A 25,173-nucleotide genomic window follows, 5' to 3' on the forward strand; every position below is an offset into this window, starting at 1 on the left:
CCAAGGACTGTGTTATTTCACCAAATCCAAGAAGTGATTCAGGGCTTCTTTATTGCGAGATCACAGTGTAAGAGTATTATGAGAGGTGTGCGAACAGTGGCGCCTCACCATGCTGAGGGCATGTCGACAACTTGCATGTATTTCGGCCATCCTCCGAGGGGCGGTGCTATATGTTCAGGGCAGCCAGCTCATTCTAAAGGGTGAAGCCACATCGACATCACATCATCATTCGTGTTTGTTGCATGCAGTTGTGAGCACTTCTGTGCTTTGTGCTGGTATACATGTGTTGCTTTTGTTTTGCACGGTTTCTTGCAGTGTGAATGGTTTTGTGAACCTGTTCGCCCGTTTCTTCCTCACCATCACAATCAAAGCAAGCGCGAATGAGACCAAACCAAACAAGCGCGAGCGAGAGCCGACATGAGCAGACGATAGTACGAAACGAGCGGTAGGGTGGGTTCGCATGACGCCAGTTCCCCGCGCGCATCGCTGAAGGGGCTACTCTCATTGGTCTCTGTCATTTGGGGCTCGCGTATTTCATCTCCCACTCTGTGTTTGCTCTTTCATCTTTTGCTGAGCTCGTTCACCGATGACCCCTACATGAGTGTGCCATCTTACGGAAACTGCTTGAAGCGCACGCAAAACTGGCATGCTGTGACTGGCGCCGTTCACACACTTCTCGTAATATTCTGGCTCCGTGTGCGGTATCCATTTTTATTCATTTATTTATTTTAATGTTTTGGTTGCTATATGCACATGGTGGGTCCACAGAGCCGGTGTGTCTCGAAGACGATGTCACATCTGTGTGTGCTTGTGGGGCTTCGGATTTGAGTGATCAGCACCACCTCGAGTGCCTTCGCGAGAGCCAAGTGGTGCGAAGAAACGTGGCTGATTTCTTTGGTATCCATGGCGATCTCTGGCAATGGAGATCGTAGATTGCCACACTGCGATGCTCTTGTCGGACTGTATACGTGGACGTCACCCTTGCACAAATCCAAGCAAATCTAATTGCCTCCAAACATAGTATTAGGCAGGGCGTTATTAGAGATTGCTTTAAGCGGCTCTAATCATAATACATTTTATTTTTCTGGCTGAACGAGCTTTTTGGACTGTTCAATTTTTCCGACTATTTCTTGGTCCCTGCGAGGTCTGGAAAATCGGTCGGTGACTGTAATTGCTAATTTTGAGTTAAACCCCTTTACTATGGTGGTGGTGTTCTGCAGCTGGTACTTGTCATTAATTCACACTGCAAGGTACTTTAATGCAAAGCATTCCTTGCGAACCCTTCCAGGCTTTGAGGGCCATGGCTATGGTTGTTGTCTTGCTGAATAGCTCAAAACAGGACAGGACACATAACTAGAGTTGCTGCATACATATATCCATCCGCAATACCGCTATAGATGCGCACAGTCAGACTTCAATATATTGATCATGGATATATCGAATTATTGCGTATATCGAACACTGTCTAATGTCACCTGGAAAATCGCATGCATTATTAATCTTTTTTATTTCGAATGGGGTCGGGCGTAAAATGGATATATTGAACACCGCCACCTCAGACCACGTGTGCTCTCTTGACAGGTGGTGAGCTTTCCCGCAACACCCTCGAAAATAGTGGTGGCACTATTGCTGTTCCCGACTGCTGCACACTATAGCTGCACACATTGATCGTGCCAAGCGTGCTATTTGAACATAGCGACATACGTATGCGGTGGTGTGGAATGGTGGTTTGTTATTGTTATTGACAGTGTTTCAAAATGCTTTGTTTGATGGACGTGGAGATCGCCGCGGAAGTAGCGGCTAAACGAAGACACTGCTGAGGTTGATCCTGCAAGCGCTGATGATGCCCTGCTCCCGACTTCAACTGAGGCTGTAGCTGCTTTGGGCCTTCATTGCCGCTACTGCGACGCAATATAAGGCACCGACCTATCACTTGTAGATCATTTAGACTACGTTGAGGGTGCCGTGGTTAAGCACCCAGCTGCCAATAAGAAGCAGGCTACGCTGCTGTAGCACTTTCAGCCAAATAAATAAATACTTTGTGTGAAGCTTTTAAGGGACACTAAATGTTACTATGTAGTCAAGGTAAAGTGATAAAGCAGTGCTCTAGAACGTCTAAGGCGTCAATATAATCGAAAACAGAGCTTTAGCAACCGAGACATTGAGGTAAATGCATGACACGATTTGAGACCCCCCAGCGACATTCCGGTACTAGCCCGATGACGAAGGCACTCCTCATCATAATTTATGTCACTAGTACTCAACTACTTGGATTAAAAAGATCATTTCATTAGGTTATAAGACGGAAGAAAATGCTACTTGTCTAATTCGATTCTAAGAAAAAATAAAGTTTTGACGTTACCCTTCAGTAGTATGGGTGGTCAAATGGTTTCGTTTTCCCTCGACTCTGCACCGCGCGCGCTTTAGAGTTTCAGTTGTTTCGTTATCGCGTCGTGCTGCGCTGGTTCTGCTGGCTCGCGAAACTTGCATTTGGAACAAGCAGCGAGAATTCCACATCCATGTGACGTCGTGGGATGCGCGAATGGTCCGTGGAACTTGGCCAAGGGCAGTTGCAGCGTCGAATCCGTTACTTATCACTGTGTGCCAACGAGTGAACCTCTCCGTTCAAAGTGGTTAAGTGCCGTACCTCTGCCGCAGCGCGTTGGCAAAGAGCCGAAAAATCGCATAGTGTGTTTGCTGCACTTTCGTCCAGAGGATTACGAGTTCAAAGCAGACTTACTGAAGTCGTGTGGAGTGCCTTTCAAAGCAGTGCTTTCCCGTAGCGCTGTTCCGTCAGTCTTGCCTGCATTCTCCGAAGCGCAAGAACTGCAGGTCGAAGACGGAGCGGTGAGTGCACCATTTGGTTTTCACGAAGGAAAAGCTACAAATGTGTGAATATGTACAGCCATGACATACAGTTGCTGTCGTAGTAGTACGCAACGACGCCGGCAGCGTGAGCCCTCAGCAGCAGGTCACGTTCATCAGTGCTTAAATAGCTGAAGTCGAGCCCAATATCGCGAGCCAATGTGTCGTCAGGGTCGTCATTGCAACAAGCGTCAAAGTTGGCTTCATAAAATAAAGAACCAGCTTATCGTCGCGTGCCTTTCCTTTCGCCAGCCACCATAGTTCCGCTTTTGCGCTGCTGTTGGCTCTGTCTTGGCACTGTTTCTGGCTGCGCGTTTGCGTTTTGCAAAAAAAAAATGCCGTAGTGCCGGCTGCGGGCGCCGTTTTATTCACCGACGGTGCAACGTCACTATGAGACCATGACGTCACCACTCTTCGATTGGAGGACGGGCGATTTGAACTGTGCTAGAGGTACGCGGACGCTTCAGAACGCATTTTCTCATAAAATAAGTCTCTTCTTCGCATGAAACAAGCGTTTCGAGGTTTCTGGGATGGTATTTTATCAGTCCACGTTGACCTAATATTAACCTTTAGTGCCCCTTTAAGCAAGTATTTACTGCGCCAATTTGTACACGTTTTTAACGCATTTTTTAATGTGATTTTATATATCGAATTGTGGCTATGTCAAACTATTTCGCAATCACCACGCTGTTCGATATATCGAGTTTCGACTGTAGTTACTGACCTTGTTCTCTGAGGAATTGCACTAGCTTTGCTTGGACAGACTCCCACTAGTGTGTGATCTGCACTATATATTTTTTGTTTGACTGTTATACTTGTCATCAACTATATTGGCACGAATTCTGGTGAAATTTTATACTATTCAGTGGTAGAGACAGGGTTTAACTGCACCGCTCTGTTTTTTTCCTACTCTTGGGGTCTGCAGGCAGTGCCTTGCCGGTTGCGAGGGCTTACCGAAGAAGACGGCTTCTGCTGGTCTCAGGACATTTCGACTCAAGTGCTTAATCTCAGTGGAGGGCATCACGTTGAGCTTCTTATTCGGGTAAGTGTTTGTCGACCATTGCTTGGGCAATATGACAACAGTGTGGCTGTGGCTTGTATTGGATTGCTTACTGGTGAGAAGCTGTCTGCTGACCGTGGCATTTGCTCTGCTAGTTAAATATTGGGAATGAAACCACAGAAGTGACACAGTGTCTGTGACATCCTGCTGCAGCATTCGTTTCTAAACATGCATCAGGCCACCAGGTAGTGCTGGTCACTTTCAGGGCAAATTGAGGGCTAGGATAATTTAACTGGGTTCATATTGTTTTCCTTCTTGTGCTTCGTCAATTTATTTTGTGCTGAGCAACACTCGGCCTGTCTTAACACTGGCATCAGCAAGCGACGACTGGCTGATGATAAGAGATGGAATAGAATTGAGCAAAAGGAATCCTTAACTTACATTGTACTGGCCCAGTTATGGCTTCACTGCCTACAGCAATGCCACAGTCAAGGAGTTACTTTATCAGCTTCTTAGCATTTCCCTTTCCTATTGCTGCAAACAAAATATAAATCATTGAGTGGCATAAAACAAATTAGTTCATAACTTTCTTTTGGTTTGACTTTTTCAAGGAAAAAAAGAAAAAACAAATTGTATATTTGAGTGCCCTGCTTCTTTAAATGTCTTCATTGGAGTGGCGAGGCATTCCTACCAGGCCAGTGGATGGTCAAAGTCGCAGTACAATCTTAATGAGATAAGTTTTGATATCTCAGTCATTGTAGTTGAGGCAAGATTAGATGAAGGGAAAGCTTTCTGCGCTATTTATCTGTCCCAAGCTTATTGTTCAAAGAAAAAATTTGGGGGGAGATGAGTAGAACGGGAGCCACCATGTTCCCTGTGCTATTTACGTGTGCACACATTCTTCATACAATCACTAGTGTATACAGTTGAACCTTGATATAATGAACACAGATATACCAAATTATCGAATACTGTATTTACATGATTGTAAGTCGACCCCCCCATATTGTGTGTGACGGAGGGGGGGGGGGGGGAGAAGAAAAAGAAGAGCATACTCGAGGGCGCATTCTATAACGAAAATTTATTAGTAGCTGACGTGGTCACTGGAATACTCGTCTTCACTCGTGTCGTCGTCTTCACTAGTGCTGCCATCGTCCTCACTAGTGTTGCCATCGTCATCGCTCCTATGGTCCCACAGCGCTTCGCCATCCAGCAAAATTCCACATTTGGCAAACGACTGCACCACGACATCTTGTGGAACAGCAGCCCATGCCAAATGCGCCCAACCACACGCAGCCGTCAGGGAGGCTCTTTTGACAGGTCCGGTTGGCGTAAGTTCGTGGACTTCTGCCGCCAGCCACTCGTTGTACTAACGGCAGAGCAGGTCCTTAAAAGGCGAAGATCCGGGTTTGTTTCATGACCATGTCGCACTTTGCTGGTAGGGACCGATCACGCATTTCAGCGACACATGCCGCAAGTTTGGCCTGCTGCTTCAGAAAGCGTCCAGACTTCGGCCCATGGGAAATTCTTCACTTGCCGTCACAGTAGAAAACGTTGCTTCGCTGCAGTCGTCACTCTCGCACCACCCATTCAAAAACATCGAACTTGTGGCCCGCTGCGCAGTGATTTGTTTCTTCGGCGTGAAGGATGGCAGCCCTCTTGAACGCTGCTGGGAATGAGCGCCGAATGTTTTTTGGGCCTGGAGCACTCATGACGACTGAGGAAGCATGGTAGTAGCATGTAGCCGGCAGTAAAGTCGAACGCGTCAAACTAAGAGCTGCAGGGAAAGAGAAACACGTGAGCAGCTCTTCCATGAACTATCGATACTCCCCACAAGCGCCACCATTCTGAGGGTTCTGTCGCGAATGGAACAGCGGCCCTTCCATCAACTATCGACACCCCCCCATGAGTGTTGCGTGCACTGTAAAACTCTCAGAAATGTTGAAAAACCCTTCCAAAAAGCGAACAAGCATGCGGGATAGCGAAAAACTACAGGTAGGGCCATAGAGCAAACATAAAATTGTAACTACGTTGTAGCTCCCCTGATATCTCGTTGGTCTCGCTTTTTTGGCGGTGCCGTGTTTTGGTTTTGATTGTAAGTCGACCTCCCCCACTTCATATCTTGAAATTTAAGAAAATAGGTTGACTTACAATCGTGTAAATACGGTATAATGAAGCAAATAAAAAGGTTGTGTCATTGCTATTGCAGTAAACATATGTACAGTAAACCTTTGTTACGATGAAGTGAACAGGACAGAGAAAAAATTCAATATGAGTGGTAGTTTGATGAGACTATCCCTTAAAAGCTAAGAAACTAGAGATGAAATAGCCCAACTCGGCGGAAGTCTAATACAAGTGTCACGTGGTGCATTGTCAATCGTGATCGAGCTAGATCAGGATTGAATTTCTTGCTTGCGATTGGCTTGTTTGCGCAAGCTATGAGAGGGAACCAGTCACAGCCAAGGATTTCGATACAGATTAGGCTCAATCGTGATCGAAAGTGGCAGCATGACACTGGTATAACTGCAAGATATTCAATGAAGCAAACCTTTATTGAGGTGTAAAAACTTGGTCTGCTGGGTGTTTCTGCCGGGCCTGAGTAATGCCTGCTCCAGTTTGCGCTGGAACTGCATGAGGTCATAGTCACTGCCTGTGCATTCAACTTTGTTTCACAGCAGGCACAGGCTCTCTTGTGTCTGCGCCTCAGTTGGTATATCACGAAGACGTTCGTCTATTGGCTCTCCGTCCTCATTGGGGCCACCAAGACCCAAGTCTACTATGTTAGCATTCGCAGCTGGGGTGATGAAGGGATCAGCATTATCAGCCAACGCAAATGAGTCGAAGTTGCCTTCCAGCTCTTTGCCAACAATTCTGTACGCAGCTTTGTAGAGACTGTTGCAAACCTAGTGATCTATGCCAGGCATGCACAAGTGTAGCTGGGAAAAGCCAGCATCCTCAAAACAGTTTGTAAACTTTGCAGGTTCCAGCTCTTTCCATGAATTGTTTAACAAAGAGAGAGAGACGGAAGGGGAAGGGCAGGGAGGTAATGGTTTAACAAATGTATGGTTGATGTTGTAGCACTTGTTGGCATCATATACGATGAGCATGTGCTGCTAAATTCTCTTGCGGTATAGCTTTCATGTGGTCTCAATAATTCCCTGATATCAAAGGCTGCAGTATTGTGGTTGTATTCACTGGCAGAAACTCGAAAGTGATCGCTTCGAGATTGTCAATCTTCCCATGGCTGGGACAGTTGTCAACAACAAAAGCACACGGCGATGCTTTGCCTTAAACTTTCGATATAGAAGGTGCACAAATTCCTCAAAAACAGCTGCAGTTCTCCAAGCACATTTATATTTATATATGCAGTCTTTAGGCATCGTTGCATTGCAGAAGTATTGCAGCTTCCTCACCTTCCCCAGTATCAACAAAGGAAGCTTGTTCTCACCGGTCCCACTTTCACCTAAAAGCACGCTAACACTCTCATGCTTTCTTTGCCTCCCAATGAGGATCTACTTGAGTACTGCATACGTGCTTTGTCAGCAATTTCTTGGAAGAATGCAGCCTCATCTAGGTTGTAAATGCCTTTCTCTTCATGTTGCTGAAGTAGGGACGTCACCTGATACTTGCTCCATCCCTCCATGGTGTCACGGTCTATGGCTGCACTTTTGCTAAGTCGATTTTGAGGACACACCGTGCAGTCACTTGAAGCATTCAAGCCGGCCATTGCTGCATTTAATCTTGTCTGCCCATTTGGAGGGCTAGAGCTTCAGCTTTTGCAGAGGTTTGAAATCCATTCACGAGGAGCTTCTCACTTGTGGTGTTTTTCAGTCACTCAAGAAGCGCATGCACACACTTCAGAATACTTGGTATCACAGTTGCGCTTTCATTTTTGGCTGAGAGGCTCTTCTCAAAGCCGTCTAGCACTGCTTCCTTGCTCTTCAATACATTTGGCAATGTTGAACGTGGTATGCCAAATTGCTTTGCGTTTTCACATTTCTGCCCGTCACCCTTTTCCACTTTACCTATCCAAAAAACTTCTTGCTCTAAGTTCAAACACTTTCACGCAGCGACTGGCAGTGCCATTTCAAACTGAAGACCACAAAAGGACATGCAAGGCACACGTACTAAAGCAATCCACAAACCACGTATTCACAAAGCCTGCACTGGCTGATGCACACGCACATGCAAGCACCAAGGAAGCATTGCATCTTGGTTTCGGAGACTTATGTTGAATTCCACTGGCGGAGTCGGAGCAGCCGACGGACTCCGCGAGTGAGCACTCGACTCTGGCGTAGAGCAACGGCTCCAAATCCGCGAGTGGAACACAACCTGCGCCGCCAGAGCAAGGCGGAAGCGGAACTTGTATCGCCGAGTTACCCAGGGTACCTTGCGTGTTGTCATTTCCTTCTGCTGTTTGCTCCCAGCACCGCCGCAGCGGTCACTTGTCTCTTCAGCGCCATTCACCTGTTTTTTTTTTTAAAGTGCGGAATGGATATCTCGCCAAGCTTGCAGCAGCTTTTGCTTCCTCGCGAGTCGTGACCGGTGGCGCCTCCCAGCAGACAAACGTGGTAAAGGAAATACGTCATGCAGAGTTCCGGTCCACTCCGCCGATTTTGGCGGAGCATCTTTTTCTGCTCTACGGAGTGACTCCCGCTCTGAATCCACTCCGACTCTCTCATTAGAACACCTTACTCCTGCCCTCACTCTGTCATTGGAACAAACTTGCTCCGAAACGAGCAGAAAAACTTGCTCCGACTCCGCCATTGGAATTCAACATTAGGCACGCGGAAGGTGGTATGAAGTAACAGTTATGAAGTAACAGTATGCAGCATTTTCCCTTGTGCACTTTGCGCACTAGTTCCACAGCGCCGCGGCTGTGGCGCCACTCACCTTTGATAATGCACAAGTGCAGCATGGAGGAAGAGAGTGCGTGACAAAGGGGCTGAGGGTCGCTCGCTTGCATGGTGCAAAAGGCACGGGGCTCTGCCAGGAGTACGCACCTGCTTGCTGCTGATAACACGTGTGTGCAGCACAGAGGAAAAGGGTGCGCAGGCAACGTGATGGCGTAACTGGCGACGGAGAGGGTCGCTCGCTCGCCCGATGTGGAAAGCTTTGCCCAGTGCAAAACGTGCTGCGCGCCACCAAGAGTGTGCACACGCCCCATGCCAGTTCGCTCTAAGCAGAGCAGCTTATCAGTATGCTTCGAGTTATCTGGTTTGAAATGCATAGGCTTAGGTCAGAACTGTGAGAAATTTTGAATAATCTGGTCATTCGGGTAAATCGGCTTCATTAGAATAATGGTTTGCTGTACATTTATAACAAATATTGGATACAGTGAAGCTTTCTTTGTGTCAAATGTAACTTTGTTATAACGACGTTCAGCTGTACTGTATACTACTATGTTCTTGTAATGTCATAGACATTTTACAGAAATGTCATAGAAATAATTATATATCTTTAATATAATCCATGTCTTTACAGTGGATCTGCTACAACATACTTTTGGATATAACAGACCATTCTTGTCACTTAGTCTGGTCTGCCTATATTATTCACGCTGCACATTGCACTTTTAATGGACCCACCTATAACGGACTATTGGCTACAACAAACACATTTCTGGGTAAATTTCGTCTAGATTTTGCATATATGATGTGCTTTGCTGTGGCGATGCATGCATGTGGCAGTGTACTGCATGCAACTATTTCTGGCTGCCGTTAAAAAAAGCTTATACTATAAGGCAAGACGTGGAGCTTTAGGCTTATAGCACGTGAAAAAGACAGGATGAAAGGAAGACGTGACACACACGGGCGCTAACTTGCAACAATCTTTATTTCGAGCAAGGGATCCATACATATATACAACTTTTTCGCGTACATCATCATACATGCGCTGTTCGCAAAAATTCCTTACACACCATTGCGCAGGTAAGATAACTCTTTGCGGGAAAGGGCAATTGATGGTTTTGACACACAGTTATCCCCAAGCCTATCAATCATTTCTGCTTCTATAATTTCGCGAGTTATCCTACCTCGGGCTCTTCCCACAATGGAGCAGTCTCTGTATGCTGGAGCACACATCGAGTGGTCACCATCACCCACCCCGACAACAGCGCACTTGCAATGCCTGCGGTGAGCGTCAAGGAACCCACCCTGCTTTTCTGCTACATTATACCGGTGTTCCTTTAAATGCTCGTTGAGGCATCTTCTGCTTTGCCCCACATAGTTCTTCCCACACTTTAAAGGAAGGTTGTAAACAACTGCTCCCACACCAAACAAACTGTTCCTGGTGTTTCTTTTTGCATGTGCGCTTGACAGACAAGCCTGGTCTGGTTAGTCTGCACAGACATTGCAATTTTGTAGAAGCTGAAAACACAACCCTAACATTCGCACGTAGACCTAATTTCGTTTAACGTGCGATAGACCGTGGATATATGGGATGACAGCAGCGCTCCTCTTATCTACGCAAGGCAGGCTGGTGGAATTCTTTGATAGCTTCGACTTGAGCAGACCCTCAGCAACGCCAATAAGTACATGTGTAGGATAACCTGCCAATTGAAGACGGAGGATCTGATCGTTGAAGCTTTCGGTCATCAGCTCTGGGCATCACTGACATAATGTGTTTGACAAACATGTCCTTATGATTCCCCTCTTAATCAACTTAGAGTGTGCCGGCTGAGTGTGCCGACGCTGTTGCCGGAGTGGATGATGGTGACCACTCGATGTGTGCTCCAGCATACAGAGACTGCTCCATTGCGGGAAGAGCCCGAGGTAGGATAACTCGCGAAATTATAGAAGCAGAAATGATTGATAGGCTTGGGGATAATTGCGTGTCAAAACCATCCATTGCCCTTTCCCGCAACGAGTTATCTTACGTGTGCAGTGGTGTATAAGGAATTTTCGCAAACAGCGCATGTATGATGATGTACGCGAAAAAGTTGTGTATATGTATGAGTCCCTTGCTCGAAATAAAGATTGTTGCAAGTTAGCGCCTGTGTGTGTCACGTCTTCCTTTTGTCCTTGTCCTTTTCATGCGCTATAAGCCTCACAATGTCTTACAAACAAGCCAGCAACAGCTGGGTGCAGGCTCGAAGTTGAACCTGCCTCGTACTGCAGCTCTCATTCTGCCTCAGTTTTGACAGTGGTCGTCAGTTGTTAAGATAGATGAAATTAAGAGATGATTTCTTTCTACCAACCACTGTTTTATGTGATAACAATCTGTAGCCGATGCTGTGTCATTGGCGGAATCGATGGGGTCATCCCAGGTGGCCGGAACGGTGTAGAGCTGGTGTCTGAGGGAGGGCAAGAAAACTGCCACACCAAGTGCAATGTCCCTGCTAATCTTTCTCCTACCAGAGGTCAAATGCCATGTGTTCCACACTTTTTTAGACTTGCACTTTCCCTGTATAAACATTCTTGAAAAATGTTTGTTGCATTAGCATCTATTTGGGAACTTCGTTCACAATTGTGGCATCGGCATGATGTCCTCCCTTCGGGTGGTTAAAAGATAATGCAAAACTTACGTTCCGCATACATCACACACGATGTGATATGGTGGAGCACTGGCAGGTAAATGCAAGATAGAAAAAAAAAAAAAAGCTTTTTACTGCATGGGCAGACACTGGCCACAGCATATCTGATGGTATAAGCATAGGTGTCAGGAAAATGAATACACATTAACATGTCTCATCTCATCACTGCACTCCAGCCTGTCCTACACTTCGACATGTCCCTACATCACAGCACTCATGCCTTGTAGCAATAAAGAGACATTAAACGAGAAACACTAAATCAAGTTATACTGAGAAAGTATTATTTGAAAACTCTATTTTCATTATTTACGTGGTTAAACGTTAATCGCTCAAAGAGAAAATGAATGTCAAACTTCAATTCTTTAAGTTTTTGTCAAAATCTCAGCGCCTGCACGTCAGTGTGACATCATGGACTTTAATTTATTTCCCTCTCCAAATGCAGCACCAACTAGCCCAAAGTCGATCCCTTATGTATTTTTCTCATATTTAAGCTGTTGTAGCGCAGTAAAAGTTCTCACAGCTTACCGATAAAGAAAATTAATGTGCATCTTTTCTGGCTTACCCTGCCTCCTCTTGCTGTAAGAGTGGTTTTTTTTGGCATTGTAGAAGCGTCATTTACTTATGCAGCTTGTCATGATTTTCTTTATTGTCCCGTTAACCAGTAGAGTTTACTAATAAGTTGTCCAACAGCAGATCTCAGCAGATATAGCAGAAAGTTATCGCTTGACTGTGACAGTCAGCCCCAGGTGGTTTCTGCTCTTTTTTTTTTTTAAACATACTACATTAAGTTCGTGCACATCGAAGAGCCCCACAAGTTTACTGAGGCAGTGGACAAACTTCTTGCAGCTAAAGTGTGCCACACTGCAGTAGACAGGTGCAGTGTGTCCTGGGGGGTGCAATGCCTGTGATGCACTTCTCTGGGTGGCTTGTCCAAGCTCTGAAGTTCGATTGGAAGCTGTGCACTAGTGGTGTTCATCTGTGTCCTTCAACTGACACTTCCCATGCCTTCTTGTGCGCAGGTTGCCAAACCAAATATGGACGCGCAGGAGCCTGTAGTGGAGCTCTTCAGGAGAAACGAGGAGAGCCGGGAGCTGATTTCAATCAACAATACTGTCATTGAAGCACTGAAGCAGACTCGGTGTCCTGGTTTACACTAGTCGGAACTCTATTCTTCTGTTTCAAGGTAAGCTTTCTATTCATTTTTTAAATTATCTTCTGAACAAGTTTTTAGTAGGCGTGGCAGCACTTATTGGTTTTTATTAGTGTGTCGCATTTGTCCAAAGCATTCGACCTGCCACGGTGGCTTAGTAGCCATGGCACTCACATTGTTGAGCTGACATTGCTGCCCTTCAAGGCAACAGTGCCAACTCTGGAAAAGACAGAATCAAGGCAAGAGAAAGTGTCAAGTGTGGTAACCTTGAATTGATTGACGTGGGCAGCATGTGGAGGTTTGCGAGTTCCTCCCAGTGCTTGTAGATGCTGAGCAGCACAGTGCTTTGCTGGTCGAGCATCACTCTGCTAGTCAAGAGGTTGTGAACTCAGTGCCTAGTACACTGGCGTAAATTTCTTTTCCCTGATCGCTTGTGGCTTGCAGGCTGTAAAAATGATGTAGCCATGCGAACAGTTCATATTAGCTATGCAGTTTCAGGGCTGCTAGATATCTAGAAAAAATTTAAAGACATGCTGAAGGGAAATAAAGTCCAACTAAAGGGATAAATTAGTATTCCAGTGTGTCCAGAGTGTAACATTTACTGAGAATGGAGCTGCTGCAGACAAGTAAATGACAAATGGAGGGCAGGGTTACAGTGTCACGCTACATATAAATCGAAAGCTAAATTGTACTTCGTAAAGCTTTTAATTTCAAAAACGAATGTTGTCAGTCTTAATCAGCTTTTTATTTCTGTCTAGAGACAGTGAGATGCTTCTGTCCTTCTCGTCCATTGCATTTGATTTTCTCTGCATTCCTCAAACCACTCCATTACAATTGTAAACAGGATGGTGGTCCACGCCTGGAGTAAATACTTCGCCAGTATGTCCTGCGACATGTGCACGTCTCAGAAATGCCGAAAACACAAGACAAAATTCTGTTGCTGCTAGCTCAGCATCCAAAGTTGATCTCTCAAATGAACTTTTGTAATTAAAGCTTGAAAGCGCATTGTTGTCAGGGTCTTACATGAAAACTGTAGCCATCTTGTGATGTATGTTGTGATCACAATGGCTTTGATGACAATGGCTGTGACGCTAGGCTGTTGCCAGTGCAGTTTTAGTTTCGTACCTAGTTATAATGCACAGGTACTTTTTGGACCAATTGGATGGGGAAAAAAAAGGAATACATGTCAGAATTGAGTAAATTTAGTAATCATTCATTGTGTGCTGCTATTTTCATCTCAAAATATTCTGAGAGCAGGCCTTCACAGAAGTCTACCTTCACAGAATGGTGGTGTATTTGCACTTAAATTTCCATCATTGTCACTCGTACAGCTCTTCATCACTGTCAGTGAACCACAGCATGTCATCCTCAGTGTGGCCCATTGTTAAAATTAAATTAAATTATGGGATTTTACGTGCCAAAACCACTTTCTGATTAAGAGGCACGCCGTAGTAGAGGACTCCTGAAATTTCGACCACCTGGGGTTCTTTAACGTGCACCTAAATCTAAGCACACGGGTGTTTTCGCATTTCGCCCCCATCGAAATGTGGCCGCCGTGGCCGGGATTCGATCCCGCGACCTCGTGCTCAGCAGCCCAACAACATAGCCACGGAGCAACCACAGCAGGTTATGGTTCATTGTGTTTGATGCTCATCATTTTTAGAATGACTCCACAACCATAGCAAACAAGGTAGTGGTGGCCCACATCTAGACTAACCACTTCACTATTTCATTCACTATATGTCTCTGGAGTACCGAATATATGTCATGCGACTTAATTGCCTCTAGCTTAGCATGTAGAGACACTCATCATTTAAATGAGCTTTCATAATTAAAGGTTTAAAGTGTCATCAGTGCTATTCTGTGCAAAAGGTGCTGTCATCATGTGATGACACTGGCATTGGTGGTAGGCTATTGCTGATGCTGCAAATTTTCTTGGGAAAAAGTGCACTTTATTGCACTTCTTCAACAAGATCGCCCTGGGCCTCGCCATAATGCTCTCTGGGCTGTGCTCTCCGCATGTGAACCCTTGTGCAAAATCATTGTAGATGCTGCTGCATGTTCCTTTGTACCCCCACAGCACAGTCAAGAGAGGAAGTTCTTGCTCTCCCCGATAAAAACGTCTATAGACCTAGTATCTGATAAATATGGTACACTTAAATCTCGTTATATTGAAACGGCTTATCATGAAATAATGGATATAATGAAAGAATTGTTATTCCCGTTGAAAGTCCCCATAGAAACCCATGCATGTAAAATTTCGTTTTAACCCTTTGAGGGTTGAATTATTTTGAAGAAAACTTTCCCGGGTGGTCAAATTAGTTTATTGCGGATCTTGAATGTACAAGATGTATAAAGTCGGGAATAAATAGTAAAAAAAAATTAGGAACAGTATTTTGGTGTCGGCATCACTCAGAACTGCAAAATGTTCAATAGTATTTCAGAGTGTGGTACTCCTTGAAACACGAGTCTCCGCACAGCCGCAGGGAGCGAGAATACCTCATGAGCGGCGGTGATATACGAGCTAAGAGCAGTGCCAATCAAGATAGAAATCAACTTCCGCCGCCCCTGCGATAGCGTGCCGACAAAGATAAAAATCACGTTTCGCGTGCCTCCGTTGCGGCGGAACCGAAAGCACGTTGCCGCTGAGAGCGAGAATACCTCGCGAGTGGCGATTACAAACTAGCTAAGAGCAGCGCCAATCAAGATAGAAATCAACTTCCACCGCATCTGCAAGAGAGTGCCGACAAAGAGAAAAATGACGTTTCGCGCGCCTCCGTTGCGATCACGCGGCGAAACCGCAAAAGGGGTGTTGCCGCAGTCTGCGCGACACGCTGAAGCTAGAAGTCAGTTCTGTTTATCTCCCCAAGAAGGTAGCACAAATTTCAAACGCTTCTTGTAAGTCCTAAGAGGTGGCAGCACCTCCCAGTAAGCCTGTATCGTCATTATGGCGCGAAATTTCAAACGGAGGATCGAAACCGTACCCGTACGGCAAAGACCTTGCGGGACAGAAAACCGCCGCCGTACATGTACGGCAAAAACCGTCAAAGGGTTAATGAAAAAATATTCATTGATCAACGGATATAACGAAAAATCTTCATTTCGAAATCGCACCTAACAAGCCACTTTGTACACAACATATAGATTTCTTAAATTGTGTGACGCATTGCGGCCCTCCGATGCGGCAGTTCAAATCTCCTGCGGCGGCCCCTCATCATCCAGCAATGCTCCAAGCCAAGCCAAGCTGGCCAAGCCACTCCGTCCGTTGCGTGCAGTGCGCACTGCCAGCCGAGTGCCGTGCACCTTTGTTTGCATTGTTCTGTACACTGTCCGTCAGTGCTTTTTCCACCGTGTCGCCAGTTCCACGACAGAGAAAAGAATAGCAGCAGCAGCAGCTGCAGCCACAATTATGGCTGTTGCGTCAGGCACGAAGAAAACTCAAGTGGCCAAGGAGTTCGGCATCGTGCCGAGTACCCTTTCTACAATCCTCAGCAGCAAAGAAGTCATCACTGGCGGTGGCGCACGTGGCATGAAAGGTAGCCGGAAGAAGCTGCGGTCTCCTGCCTTTGAAGCTGTGGAAGAGGCGTTGTTCAAGTGGTTTTTGAATGCAAGGGCTGCTAATTTGCCCATGAGTGGGGCACTGCTCCAGAGAGAAGCGAGGGGCTTTGCTTGCATCATGGGCTGCGACAGCTTCGTTGCAAGCGATGGCTGGCTGCAGCGTTTTAAGGTGCGCCGCGATATCATTGGCAGGGTCGTCACTGGCGAGTCCCAGGCCGTCGACAATGAAACAGCAATGACGTGGGTGAAAGCGAGCGGTGGTCCTCTCCTTGAAAAGTATGAAGAGAAAGATGTGTTGAACGCTGACGAAACAGCTCTCTTCTACCAAATGTTACCACTGAAGACCCTATCATTAAAGGGTGAGCTCTGTCGCGGTAGGAAACGTAGTAAGGTCCGCGTAACTGTGCTACTTTGTGCGAACATGGACGAATCGGAGAAGATGCTACCTTTGGTGATAGGAAAAAGCGCGTCGCCACGATGCTTTAAAGGAAAGAGGCAACTTCAACCGCAGTACTTATCAAACCGGAAAGCCTGGATGACGAGGGAAATTTTTGCGGGATGGCTGCGTGACTGGGACGAGAAGTTGAGGAATAATTGCAAGATATGCCTTTTCTTGGACAACTGTGCTGCCCACCACACCACTACTACGCTGACGAACATCGCACTTCCGTTCTTGCCCCCGAACTGCACGGCAATGATACAGCTCTTTGATCAAGGCTTGATAATGTCATTTAAGGCTGGATACCGGAAGCGGGTGATAGGCCGACTTGTGTTAAACATGCAGTTGAACCGTGACACGAAGGTCGATTTGTATATGGCAATAGAGATGCTTAATGCGGCATGGATGGATGTGACAACCAGCACCATCGCCAACTGCTTTTGACGTGTATAATTTGCTGCCAACGAAAGCAACCCTGACACCGACGACTCAATGGACCGAATAGCCTTACCCAGTGTTGCCGCTGTATCAGACGAAGCTTTAGCATCATAAAGGGCGCTCCACGATGCCAGTGTCGTGTGTGAAGGTGAAACCTTCTGCAACTATGTGAGCGTGGATGGCGTCGTTCTGGCAACGGAGGAGCTGACAGACGACGACTTTGTGCTTGCTGCCCGGGAGCACGAAGGAAGCGACGATGAAGGTGCCGCAGGGGACAACGACACTCCGCCCTGTGCTTACGACGTACCGACATCGTCCCAGGCGCTGGACGCGGTGGACCTGCTGCGCCGCTACTTCAGCGGCCACGAGACGGTGCAGATCGGCTTGAGGTAGCTGCTGCTGCTAAGAAGACTGTCCTTCGGTTAAGGAAAACACAGCAGCGAAGCATAACCGAATATTTTGCTCTGTCAACATGAAAAGTTCGCGCCATCGACAGGGAAGGCAATAAAATCAGTTCTTATGTGTTTGATTCCAGTTTCTCCCTGTGTGCGATATCGGTAAGGACGATTAGCACTTGCCGTGGATGCAGCCACTTGGCCGCGACAGGAGCTGATACCTCGGTGATGGCTTACTTGTAGTAAGTGCACGCTTGTGTGCAATAAATTAGTCTCAAATTATTAGTCAGTGGCTATAACGAACTAATGCTTATAACGAAAAAATTTAGTGCCCTTTCGACTTCATTATAACGAGCTTTAAGTGTAGTTGCTAATTGTAGGTTACCGTTTTCATTTGAATAGCTTCCCAGAGCTGGATGAAAATCAGCATTTCTGGCAGGAGATATGTCTTCAATACATTCACTGTCCCCTGGTACTGCCAAGACCGACGCTGCAAATACTGGTCAGGCTTATGTGAATTATACAGACAAGTTTGAATTATCTGGTGAGAGACAATATCAGGGCTGAAATAATGGTCGCAGGCCAGGCAGGACCTTTGGCTAGGATTGAATAATAAAAGAAAAATTTAATTACCCGGAGTTCAGGTAAGGGAAGTCGACTGTTACTTCTCAGTCTTGACTAATTTGAATACGCAGGAAACATGAGTGTATTTAAAGGTTTCTGCAAATGTTTCTCTCTTCTTCATTGCCAGATTATGCAAAGAAGGGCAAGCCATTGAATCAACGTGAAGCTTGGCAGGCCTGGACAAGAAAGACTCAAGAAGCTGACTTTTCTTTTTTCCTATGTCATTCTGCCAGTTTATTTCTTTCTCTTTCTTCTGTGTGTGCATGCATGTATGTGTTTAAATAGGCATTGTTTCGTCTTCCTCTCTCTCCTTTTTTTTTGCACTGTGCATGAGAGCTGGCGAGTGAGTAATGAGACTCTTTACCCAGAATCGAAGGGTGGTGTCTCGCTGAATACATGAGGTCGAAGACAGATCTTCGCCATAGTCATCAGTTATAGCCACATTGTCGTTTTAGCCCTTGTGGCGGGCTTGTTGCTTTGCTCCTGTTACGTTTTGAGACTTCAGTATTGTTGTGGTATTCATCCATTTTTCATATAGGGTCACAACTTCAGTTGCTTCACAGTGTATGAGCACTCACAGGGTCTCCATGTCCCCATGAATGCATTTCCAGGGCTTGTCTTGCTTAATTTTTGTTTTTCAGCAAGATTTCTTCCCCCGCAGCATTTCCATAGTAATATAATGACACATTCCCATTTTGTAAAATTTTTTTCCCGTCCCCTTAGTCTGACAAGAGGAGGCAGTGCCAGCATTACTGTATTTGTTGAGTTTTGTCTGTATTGAGCAGTAATATATCGATGGTAACTTCCTGCCCTGTCTTTGTTGCTCTGACGACAGGATGCGGGAATTTGTGATATGCTGACAAAACTGCTAGTGGAAGGTTTCTTTGAAGTGATGTGGTAGGGGCAACACATTCAAGAAATGTTACTTGAACTAATGCTCATGTGGGGTATTTGAAGTGTGAAGCTTTCCACATGATACAAATAAAGGTCAGACATTCTTTTTTTTTCCTGGCCACATTTGTAGCCATGAGTAAGTCTGTTTAAGAGTACAAAGGCAAGTAAGAAGCACCTGCATAAAGATCAGGTTGCTTCTATCACTCTCCCTCTCTTCCTTTTCTTCATTAAGCACATGTTATTAGCATGTCTCCTCTCACTATTATTTTCCCCAGAAGTCTGATGATTTGTTGTTCACATTGATGCAAAGTTTATTTAGTTGACATAATTAAAGACTTCTGTTGATCGCAGCATGTGTGATGTGTTATGGTTTTTGTAAAACAGTCCACTTGTATGGCACATCTAGTGGAATTGCAATTGCAAAACCAATGAAAAGGAAAAGTGTGGCCCGTTAGATAAATAGTGAAGCAAATTTTGTTTGTCTGTAGGGTGCCAAACAATTATGTGCAGTTACTTTAATTGTCGAAACAAATCTATCTCTACATGGTTTAAAAAACTACATACTGGGTGCATGAGGTACTTGATAACACGATTCCTTATTACCATAGACACCAGCAGGCTCATCATATCTATTTAGGCGTGCAGCTTCTTGTTGGTTGACCCCTTATCATTCATACTGCGCAGTTTGTTCAAAGATGGAAGCATGCAGGTTGACGCAGGAAGTGAAACACCATGCAGTCCTCGTCATCTTGGCTGCACACCCAGCGAATTGGGAATTGCCACTTTTCTGGACATAGTGAAGTCTTTTGTTTACAAGGTGCTGACAGAACTGATATGTTCTGGTGGTGATGTGGCATCTGTGGCAATTTTCTTTGCCTGTGTAGGTGTTAGCCGTCATCACCAACGAGGGTGACATCATGCCGCCACACTGTTTTGCAGAAGGACTCTGCGTTAATGCTGCTGCGTACGTGGAGGTTTTGCCATCTTTGTAAAGCCCTGGATAGAGACTGTTTCGAAAGGAAGGCCTTATGTCTTTCAGCAAGATTCGGCTCCTGCCCACACCGCCTGCGTCACCCAGGTACAACTAGGCTGACTGACAACTTCTATGACCGCGTCACTTTCAACTTGTGGCCTCCTAGTTCTCCAGATTTAAATCCGCTCGACTACTATGTCTGGGCGTTGTTGAGAGAGATGCCAACAAAAAGCCACATAATACAAAAGACTCGCTGAAGGCCGCCATTGCTGACTGCTTGGCCAACATTTCTATGGACCACTTGATCTTTGCATGCAGCTGTTTCCGAACAGAATGGAATCGGTTATTGCTGGGATGGCGGATTCATTGAGTAATTGTGGAAATAAATGGTAAGAGAAGTATTTACCAAAGTTTGGTGATAATATTGTAACAGATACGAAAGGCACGGTCAAGAAGCAAAGAAAGAGAAGACGAAGAGAACGAGGAGTTTGAGAGGCCGGGCTGCGCTGCGATCACGCTATGATCATCGTCCATCTCCTGTAAATAAAACCATTTCTTCGCAACTCTTCGTAACAGTTGTGGTGGAAGGTGCGGGGTAATCGACACCTGAAGACTGAGGCTGAACCACAAGTTCTCCGACGGAGCCGTCGCCTTGCTGGACTCCCACCGCATCCACCGGCGTTGAATATGTCCCACGACGCAGACGAACAACGGCCCATTCCAACTGCTGTGCCGACCAGTTCCGTTCTACAACTACAATTGCAGAGCAAGTCAAGGAGATGCTGAACAAAGGTGTCGTTCAAGAGTCATCTAGTCCATGGGCAGCCCCAGTAATCCTGGTCCGAAAAAAAGAACCTGGAGATTCTGCGTGAATTACAGACATCTAAACGCAGTGACGAAGAAGGATGTCTATCCACTATCGCGAATCGATGGCGTCATTGATTGCTTACACGCTGCTTCTTACTTCTCAACACTTGATTTGCGATCGGGGTATTGGCAAATACCTATGGACCCTGCCGACAAGGAAAACACCGCTTTCGTGACTCCAGGTGGCCTATTCGAATTTAATGTTATGCCTTCTGGCCTTTGCAATGCTCCTGCCACCTTTGAAAGATTCATGGACACAGTACTACGTGGTCTAAAGTGGGAGATATGCATGTGTTACCTCAATGATGTTGTAATCTTTGGCCGCACGTTTGAAGAACATAACGAGCGCCTCAGCCTCGTTTTCGACCGCATTGAGAAAGCTGGACTGGTCCTAAACTCAAGAAAGTGTTGGTTCGGCGAACGTCAAACACTGGTCCTGGGACACTTAGTCAACAAGGATGGCATCAAACCCAATCCTCGTAAGATTGAAGCGGTGAGCTCCTTCAAGCCGCCACAGTCAGCACGAGAACTCCACTCATTCATTGGCCTATGTTCGTATTTTCGTCGTTTTATTCCCCGGTTTGCCGAAATCGTTTATCCGTTGACAAGTATTTTGCGACAAAATGCATCCTTCAATTGGACACCGGAGCGTGGCGCATCATTCTTTCAACTGAAGTTTATACTAACGTCAGCACCCATCTTGTGTCACTTCGATCCATCTTGCCCGACTGAAGTTCACACTGATGCTAGTGGAATCGGGATAGGAGCGGTGCTTGTACAACGTCACAGTGGTGCAGAACATGTCGCATATGCCAGCCGTTGCCTGAGCAAATCTGAACGCAATTATACGGTTACGGAACAGGAATGCCTGGCAGTCGTTTTCGCCATACAAAAGTTTCGATGTTATCTTTACGGTAGACCATTCAAGGTTATCTCTAATTATCCCTCTGGTCGCCTCGCACGTTGGGCGCTGCGCCTTCAGGAATACGACTTTGTGGTATCGTGCAAGAGTGGCCGTCGTCACGCTGACGCAGACTGCCTCTTTTGGATTCCTCTTCCGACTACCGACTATGATGCTGAGAATTTTGATGACTGTCTCGCTGCTGTTACTTCTACGTTCGCTGACTCGGCAGACTTTCAGCGAGAACAACGGGATGATGTTACCCTCGATCCGCTTTTTGTCGCCGCCCGTACTTCTAAAGGCAGCGGTCGCTTTACTGTCCGTGATAAATTGCTCTACAAAACTAATTACTCCGGGCATGGAGCGCGTTTTCTGCTTGTTGTCCCCGAGAGTCTCCGCTCTGACGTTCTACGCGCCATGCATGACGATGTGACATCCGGCCATTTCGACTTCGTACGAACGCTGCACCGCACGCAGGAGGGCTTTTACTGGCCCAAGATGTACGAAACAACCAAGCGCTATGTCGCTAGTTGTGAAACGTGCCAACGTCACAAGCGACCGACCACTGCAATCCCGGGTCTCCTTTGGCCATTGACACCGCCCAGTACGCCGTTCGAGCAAGTAGGCATTGACCTTTTGGGTCCATTCCCGTTATCTAACAACAAGAACCGTTGGATAATTGTCTGCGTAGACCATCTTACACGGTATGCAGAAACTGCAGCCATACCGTCTTCCACCGCTGTTTGCGTGGCGGTCTTCCTGCTGCGTTCCATGGTCTTTCGTCATGGCCCACCACGTGTCATCATCAGTGACCGTGGTCGCCAGTTCACGGCTGATGCCATTGAAGAGTTACTTCGTTTGTGCACTTCATAGTTCCATCATTCCACGCCGTATCATCCACAGACGAATGGCCTCGTTGAAAGGACAAACAGAATGCTGACGAACATGCTTGCCATGTACGTCTCCTCCAATCATAAGAACTGGGACAATGTGCTGCCCTTCATCACTTACGCATACAACACGGCGAAGCACGAAACCACGAACTATAGCCCATTTTATCTCCTGTATGCAAGGTTACTGCGAAGCCCTCTGGACACTTTCTTACCCTTCGTTCTGCACAGTGATGATTTTGTATCGAAGACTTTGTGTCTCGCCGAAGAAGCGCGTCGAATAGCTCGTCTTCGTACTCTGTCCTCGCAAAGTCGTTCAAAAGAGCAATACGACGACCGTCACGTACAATTATCGCTGGAAAAAGGTGACTTAGTCCTTCTTTGGACACCGCAACGCAAGCGTTGATTGGGCCAAAAGTTCTTGTCACAATATTCAGGCCCATTTGTAGTTGGGGACAGCCTGAGCGAACTCACTTACGTCATAGCTCTCCTACTGTGCAATGGTCGGCGATAAGGCAGAACTCAGCTGACTCGTATTGCTCGCCTGAAGCCTTTCTACCCTGCTTGTCCATCCTGACTCGCCCCACAGGCTTCGTCTACTTGTGGGGAAATGTAACGGATATGAAAGGCACGGACAAGAAGAAAAGAAAGAGAAGACGGAGCGAATGAGGAGTTTGAGAGGCCGGGCTGCGCTGCGATCACGCTATCATCATCATCCATCTCCTGTAAATAAAACCATTTCTTCGCAACTCTTCGTAACAATATGTCTATTTTTGCTGGAGATATCCTCTGCCTGAAGCCAGCATTGTGTTCTCAAATGCCTCGCGCACCCTGTAGTCCCCTATACTGATAGAACCGACTTTGTGTTAATATGCCAGTTGTCTGCTTTTTCATTGAGCCTAAAATATGAGAGCTATTTAGCAGGTGCCTAAAGCAATTATCCATCCAGGTGCCAATAAAGATGTTGTCGGGACCATATAGAGATACCAAAACTACACAGGTAGTTTCCCCTCGGTTGTAGAAGCACACGCGTGACTGTGACACAGAAGAGCTGTCGAGTGTATTAACTTTTCAGCCTTATTTTTGTGGCTTCATAAATCATCTATGCAACTGCGAGTGGCTTCCATAATATGCTGCAGCTGCAGCACCAGATCGTCCTTGTGCCCAAAGGAGTTCAGTTGTCGGTGCAGCTACATTTCCTTTCTCCCAAAATGGAGACTTCTGAAGTTGCATCCACTCGAAGCAGGAAACAGGGCAGAAGCAAAGGGTGTGCGAGATTCAAGCAGCTGTTGACAGAGCGCACATCATGAGCTGGCCAGAAGAGATGTTGCAAAGAGAGAAAACAGGCGAAAAGCAGAGGTTAACGAGAGTATCTCTAAAACATGGCGCAAGATTATGCAAAATGTGGCACTACTTTTTTTCATCTTGTGCAGTGCATCTTGTCAACAAAAAGTCCTGTGGCCATCTTTGTCACTTTCTCCGTCTAAATGTAGCTTTTTGCAGATACCACTTTTATTTTGCCACCTGGCATCTGTACCTCTAGCAGAGCACCTGACATCATTTCAGTAATAAGTTGTAACCTTTTAATGACCCTAGCTTGTTTTTAAAAATGTGATCACTTTGTAAACACATTACACTATCTGTGTATATTTGGTCTTTCTACCCAGCTTCTTGTAACAATTTTGAAGCATGTTCAGGTGCTGTCAGTGTGGACGACTACGGGCACAACCACCCCTTAATCGTGTTAATTGCTGCGCGAGTGTATAGTGAAGCGGAAACAGCAGGACAAGAGCCAGAGACGAGTGCATAGCAAAACGGTGCAGAATGGCTGGTCAACACATTTGCATGGTTCTGTATATGCTTTCCATGACTCCAATTCCTGAATTGTTGCTTACGATTAACTGCAGGGAGCCGCACGCAGTTTGTTTCATTTGCAGAGTGATTCCACGTTTCTCGTGCAGGGATTTAGTTTGGCAGCTTCTACAGACTAGCCATGACTCTCTAGTGATTCAGCTACCTGAAGAGTGCCTGATGCACTTTTTTCTTAAGCCTAAGAACTTGCTTTAAAGGGACCCTGAAACGGTTTTGACGATTTTCTACAAACGTACTGAGTCGAGTAGGTCCTTCTGATCATTGACACATCTAAATGCTCCGCGTAAAGCGTGCAATTTATTATAAGGTTTTAAAAATGCACATCGCTGCCGATCGCAGCACACTGCGCGGCGGAATATTAAGCTGCTCCTACCCATATGACCGAAATCACCCATATGACGTCAGTGGGGCGAGCTATCCGATTGGCTGACCAGGGCGCGTGATCGATAATTTTTCCAACTTTATCGCAAACAAATGATGTTCGTGATAGTTGGAATTTTAGTTAATTTGCTTTTATAAGACGAAAGTAACATAAAGAGAATGCACAAGAACAATTTTTCAGTACATTTAAACAGTTCCGGCGCGCAGCAAGTGTCGTCTGCTTGTGTTACAACGTGCTCCGTCTTTGACGAAAGCTCCGCCGTCAGTGTCGGTTTGTCTTTTCGCGAGCGCTATGATTCGACTTTGTTGCGTTGTCGACTGCAAACGTAGCGACTGGCAATATGTCAAGCTGCGACATCGTGTCCCTCTGCAAGCCAGTAGACTAGCGAACT

General features: G+C 46.1%; 1 protein-coding gene across 8 annotated transcripts in view; it reads left to right on the forward strand.

The window, feature by feature from the left end:
• The window catches only part of LOC126536294 (uncharacterized), a 151,192-nt gene extending 131,945 nt beyond the window's left edge, over positions 1 to 19,247 (forward strand). For all 8 annotated transcript variants that reach the window (XM_055073925.2, XM_055073931.2, XM_055073928.2 and 5 more), the window contains 3 exons: positions 3,791 to 3,907; positions 12,419 to 12,582; positions 18,131 to 19,247. In XM_055073925.2, the coding sequence (XP_054929900.2) occupies positions 3,791 to 3,907; positions 12,419 to 12,556 (255 nt within the window). In that variant the 3' untranslated portion in view covers positions 12,557 to 12,582; positions 18,131 to 19,247. The remainder of the gene's footprint in view (positions 1 to 3,790; positions 3,908 to 12,418; positions 12,583 to 18,130) is intronic.
• The last annotated feature ends 5,926 nt before the right edge of the window (positions 19,248 to 25,173 follow it).

Source organism: Dermacentor andersoni, chromosome 4, assembly GCF_023375885.2.
Source record: "Dermacentor andersoni chromosome 4, qqDerAnde1_hic_scaffold, whole genome shotgun sequence".
NCBI classification, from domain to species: Eukaryota; Metazoa; Arthropoda; class Arachnida; order Ixodida; family Ixodidae; genus Dermacentor; species Dermacentor andersoni.